At 39.2% G+C, this 5,000-nt stretch overlaps 1 protein-coding gene across 8 annotated transcripts in view; it reads right to left on the bottom strand.

The window, feature by feature from the left end:
* Nucleotides 1-5,000, bottom strand: part of EBF3 (EBF transcription factor 3) — a 443,966-nt gene that overhangs the window by 438,845 nt on the left and 121 nt on the right. For 6 of the 8 annotated variants that reach the window (XM_033943614.1, XM_033943616.1, XM_033943617.1 and 3 more), the window contains exons 1-4: nt 4,470-4,603; nt 4,044-4,200; nt 3,542-3,605; nt 2,728-2,783 (exon numbers count right to left, since the gene is read on the bottom strand). In XM_033943614.1, the coding sequence (XP_033799505.1) occupies nt 2,728-2,783; nt 3,542-3,605; nt 4,044-4,200; nt 4,470-4,603 (411 nt within the window). Of the gene's footprint in view, nt 1-2,727; nt 2,784-3,541; nt 3,606-4,043; nt 4,201-4,469 lie in introns of those variants that run through there. The other 2 variants (XM_033943611.1, XM_033943619.1) reach the window with 2 other exon arrangements.

The raw sequence follows: 5,000 nt of genomic DNA, 5'->3' as shown, positions 1-5,000 counted from the left end.
TGTGCACAGTAATATGTTGGGGTTTTTTTTTTTGCTAAATGATATTTAGAAAGAAAGTACTAATGGGCAATCTGGTGTTTATTTTGAAACTGCTAACAATGATTTTTCTTTGGTTAAAAAGGCGGTGTCTGGGAATACGGTTGAGTGGGTTTTGAATATAGACTCTAACAGATGGCGTTGAGCTATAGGTGCGCTCGCCCTCGCTCACTCTCCCCAGACAGACTGCAAAAGCAGCGCGCCTGGCCGGACTCTCTCCCCCCCAGCCGGACCGCGTGCATCGCAGCCCTCCTCCGCGAGCGGATTCCTGCGAGCATCGCTTCCCCCCCTTCCCCCCCCCCCCCGGTAGCCCTGGAGGGGGGCTTTCTGCACGTCACTGAAACCCCCCCTCACTACCCCTGCCAGGGAGCCTGCTCAAACGCCACCTTAGAGGGAGCTTGTCCGCGAGCCGCCTTTGCTGCTGGACAGTTCGTCTCCCACCGTTCTTGTGGCAGCAAAAGAGTAACCGGCCCACCCAGACTATCCCACTTCCGCGTGCAGCCTGGCCTGGATCGACTTAAAAAAAAAAAAAAAAAATCGGATGAAAGCGATGACTTTCTGTTTCTTATGCATTCAAGTATAATAGACATAGGAAGTCTCCCAAGTCAGAAAAATAAGCATACATTCTAGCAGCATGAGTTGTTTGTCTGAATATCACATGCCTCCTCCTAAAATTGCCACTCTTTGCACTTATTTAAAGCTTGGTGTTGGCAGTGTTCCTTTTTTTTTTTTTTTTAAATGAAAACAAAGCCTGCAAAATCCTAGTAACTATAGGAAATGCTGCACAAAAATATTAACAGTAACAGCTTTCTCAACAGATACTGTTTTGAAAACAGAGAAGTCATATTTGACAACGAAGCCATAACAACTATTTTATGATTCCAAACACTAGTTGTCTGAGCATGCGGTATAACTTCTGGCAAATTGTTTCTTTTTTTTCCGCCGCTGCGTTCGTGTATTTATTTTTGATTTATTTTTTTTTATTTTGTGGCACAAACCGAAATCCATAAACTGTCGGTTCAGCGCCATTGACTCTTTGATCAGTTACTGGGCAATTTTTTCCCATTAGAGGAGAGCGGATAAAACGCTCTTTATTTTCCCAACAGCACTTGTGCAGCTCAAATATCCAGCTACATGAACAATGAAAGTGTACTTTAAAAAAAAAAAATCAGCTTCTTTCTCCCCATTTCGGCGGAACTGAAACTCATAGCTGTCTATATATAAGCCTCTTAATTAGACGATTGCGATTTCCGAAAACATTTAGCGGTAGATATTACAAAGGGAATAAAAGCACATTGTCAACTCAAGAGCGCTCCAGAATCTGAAAGGGGCTTGTTGTGTAACCCATTGAAATAATCGCTGAAGGGTCTTACTCAACGCCTTCGTCTTTTGTCACAATTGTACTTTGCCTGTCACTTCTGCTTGTTTTTCAAAAAGGAAATCATATTGTCTTACTATGGGAGACATTTCATCTAATCCCATTCTCACAAAGGTATATGAAACAAACTTTGAGAGAGTATTGTGCTTGTATGTATGCACACATAAAGACTACATGATTTTGTTGGTATGCCTAGAAAGGGAATTGCTTTCGAAGAATATTTAAAAAATGCTTATATCCAGGAAAGATATGATTGGTGTTTTATGACTAGGAAGCTCAAGTCTTATCAAATTAATTTTATAGTCTGAAAAGTTGGAAAAAATACATTGCCAGTCTGTTGTTTTTTAAAAATTATTATTTTTATAAGGTATATGATTAGCAGCTATATATTTACAATATGGATTATATGTAGTGAGATGGGGTACATATTTTTAGATTTAAAAATAATTATGACAAAATAGTGATGTCTGCGGGGGGGGGGGAGGGAGGACAGAAACAGTCTGAGTAGCAAAATAAATGGTTTTTCTCTGCTTAATTGCAAAAGAACTTTATTGATGAAGTGCAAGTGACCGTCACAAAAGTTGCACTAGTCAGGTTAAATAATTTAATAAGCAACTGCTTGTAATTATGTTATTTACAAGGTCTGACAGTGGATGGAAGCCTGAAGGAGCAGAAGAAACCAGAGCTGCTGGGCAGGAAATGAACGGGTTTGAGTGACCCCTGGAGCTTGAAGTTTGAATTATGGAGATGGGGGGCCCAGAGGTGAATCTGGACTACAGGAGAACAAGATGACTTTTCACCTCAACACATTTAACTTGGAAATCCAAATAAACGCCTCTCCTTCCCTGTGTGTGAAAGGAGCTAATTACGCTCATTTGGGGGGGGGGGGGGAGGGAGGGTACTCACAAAATATGGCTAGCATAAATAAATGCTCTATATACTTATGCTATATGATTGTGATTATTTGATTATGTCTCTTCTATGTTGTGATGTACAGCGCTACAGAAATGAGTAATAGTCGTAGTAATAGTATTCGAGATATAAAGTGAAAAGTCAACTGCATCCAACCGAGATCACAAATGATAGCCTACACAGCAAAACACAAGAGTGGTAGTAAATAGCATTTTTTTTTTTTTTTTTTTTTTGCATCCCTTTTCTACATAGTTTGTATTGTAATATGGAATTTTAATTAGCACCCAAGGCTACTGGAAAAGCTAATCCACTTTGTAATTTACAATTCCATCATCTTTGAAATCAAAGTGTACATATGAAACTTCGCAGGTTAAACGGAAGTGAAAGTTGAACTCCCTCACCTGTTTGGTCATGGAATCTATTAGACGAACATATAAATCCTGCTCTGTTCTAACGCCTGCAGGAAAAGAGGGAAAAAAAAAAAAAAAGACAGAAAGAAAGAAAGAAAGACAACAAGAAAAATAAGAGCAAATGATCACCAGGATTACAGCCGCTCGGAAGTTAAATCACATGTGTGTGCATGAGATCAATCAATTTACAATTGCATGGCATGCTTCAAATGGTACGACAGTGTTAGAAATATAAAAGCATGAATCTTTTTTGAGCTGGACTATGTGCCAGTTGACATCTAAAGGATAACAAAACATAAACTCGCTCTGCTTGTTTGAACTGTTTTAGTTTATTGTTTTCAAAATATGAAATGTGTATTTTTTTTTCTATTGGTTTTTGTTTGTTTGTTTGTTTAGAAAAGATAATAAATGTGCAATTTAGGATCGTTACAATATTACAAGTCTTGTCACAGTCTTTCTACCAGTGGAGGAAGCATATACAGTAGAGACCACGGATTTAGCCCAGGAAAATAATTAACATTAATTTGAGAAACTAAAACAAAAAGTCACTTAAAAGTGATGTTCTCTTTGAGCAGATATTGATCGCCCCTTTTACTTTCTGCTTCAAGACCAACCGGTTAATCATGTGAAGTACCATTGACTTATTGATCGTTTATGTTTTGTTTTCCTTATATACCATGAGAAGAGACGTGTTAACATCCATGTAATTTTAATCTCCCGAAATCTTTTATATCCTTAAACCCCCCTTCAGATCAAGGGATTTTTTTCCCCCCATAGCACATTAGACTTAATAACAATCACTTACCATTACTGTACAATAACTGAAGTTTATAATGAATCCCATTGTTGGTTTTCTCACTATTTGGCTCCTGAAAATAATGGTAAAATAAATTACATTGAGTAAATGACATCAGAAATGCCCATCTTTTCACTTCTATTCTATTTTTGTTTGTTTATTTTTCATATTTTCTTCGACTCTGGCAGCTCAGGTCTTCAATATACAGTATAAGAATATCTATAGTGGCAGCTTGGAAACTTCCTGTTAATGTCAACTGGGTTATACAGAGAATAGCAAATCATGTTTAATCTGCTAAAATCAGTCAATATTTACAGATAAGTTTGCAAAGCTTCAGTTTCAGTCTTAGCAGCCAAGTGGTGCTGTAATAACAGGGAAAACTACACGTGGTTTCGGCGCCTCTGGAGTCCCGTTATGACTCGGCAGTGTTTAACTCCAAGTGAAAATTGTCTTTGATCAATTTAATCACACTTAAATATACAAAGGTACACATAGACAGAGAGAAACTTACTTTATCTTTCTCCACAAAGTCCACAAAAGCTGTTCTTTCAATCTCCACTGGTTGTCCCTGCCTGTCGTACAGAGCTAAGACGAAGTGGAAAAAATTGGATTTTCTGAGGTTGGAAGGCGGCTGTTTCTCGAAATGTGCCCGAGCCAGCCCCAAACCGCTGCGGGAGAAAATGAGACAACGTCTCGGTGAGATTTGCAAGGACACACCAGGGGTATCGGCTACTGAACAAGACGTGGAGGTGGGAATTACATGGGGGGAAAGGAGATTTCACGATTTGTCGCTAAAGCCGTGAGATGGTGTAATGAAAGAAGGGGGGGAAATGCTGAAGCGGAGTACAGGGAAATTGTAATTGATCTGGACTACTGAGGAGATTTACGGTCGGTAGGAGAAATAGGAGAAAAGCCCCTGATCATTTGGCAGACGTACCTTTGGGCGGCTGTGTTAGCATCCACTACCCCAGCGGTATGCATCCATGATCGGACTGGATTCATCCCACTTCCCAGCGGTTCCTCTTTCATGGTCGTCCCACCTCTTGGTATATTTTCCTGAATCCCAAACATTAAAACAAATTGTGGACGAAACCAGCTCCTACCAAAGGGGTTAAAATTAAGGAAATGTCAGAATTATTATTGTTATTTTTTTTTTCCTTGGCGACTGGACTACAAAAGATGACTTTACTCCCCGTGATCACTAGGAGAAAAGCCCAGTTCAAATCTTTGCTTCCTTCTTCAATCTGTCCTGTATTGGCACGACATAAACAATTTACTGAGTACTTCTTGCGGCTAGTTGGACCGCGTTCCAGTTGTTGATAAAAAAGTGCAACTAATCGGAATTAAAAAAAAAATAAAGAAAAAAGGAATCAGTATTATTGTTGTTGTTTGTAGATGCTCTCAATGTGGTGTCATCCTAGTGAAACAGCATCAAAAAAGCTTCAGGACACTGCTGAATCGACCACTT

Source organism: Geotrypetes seraphini, chromosome 4 (assembly GCF_902459505.1).
Source record: "Geotrypetes seraphini chromosome 4, aGeoSer1.1, whole genome shotgun sequence".
Lineage (NCBI taxonomy): Eukaryota > Metazoa > Chordata > Amphibia > Gymnophiona > Dermophiidae > Geotrypetes > Geotrypetes seraphini.
The sequence above is the reverse complement of the archived record's forward strand: the minus strand, read 5'-3'. Positions and strand labels throughout refer to the sequence as shown.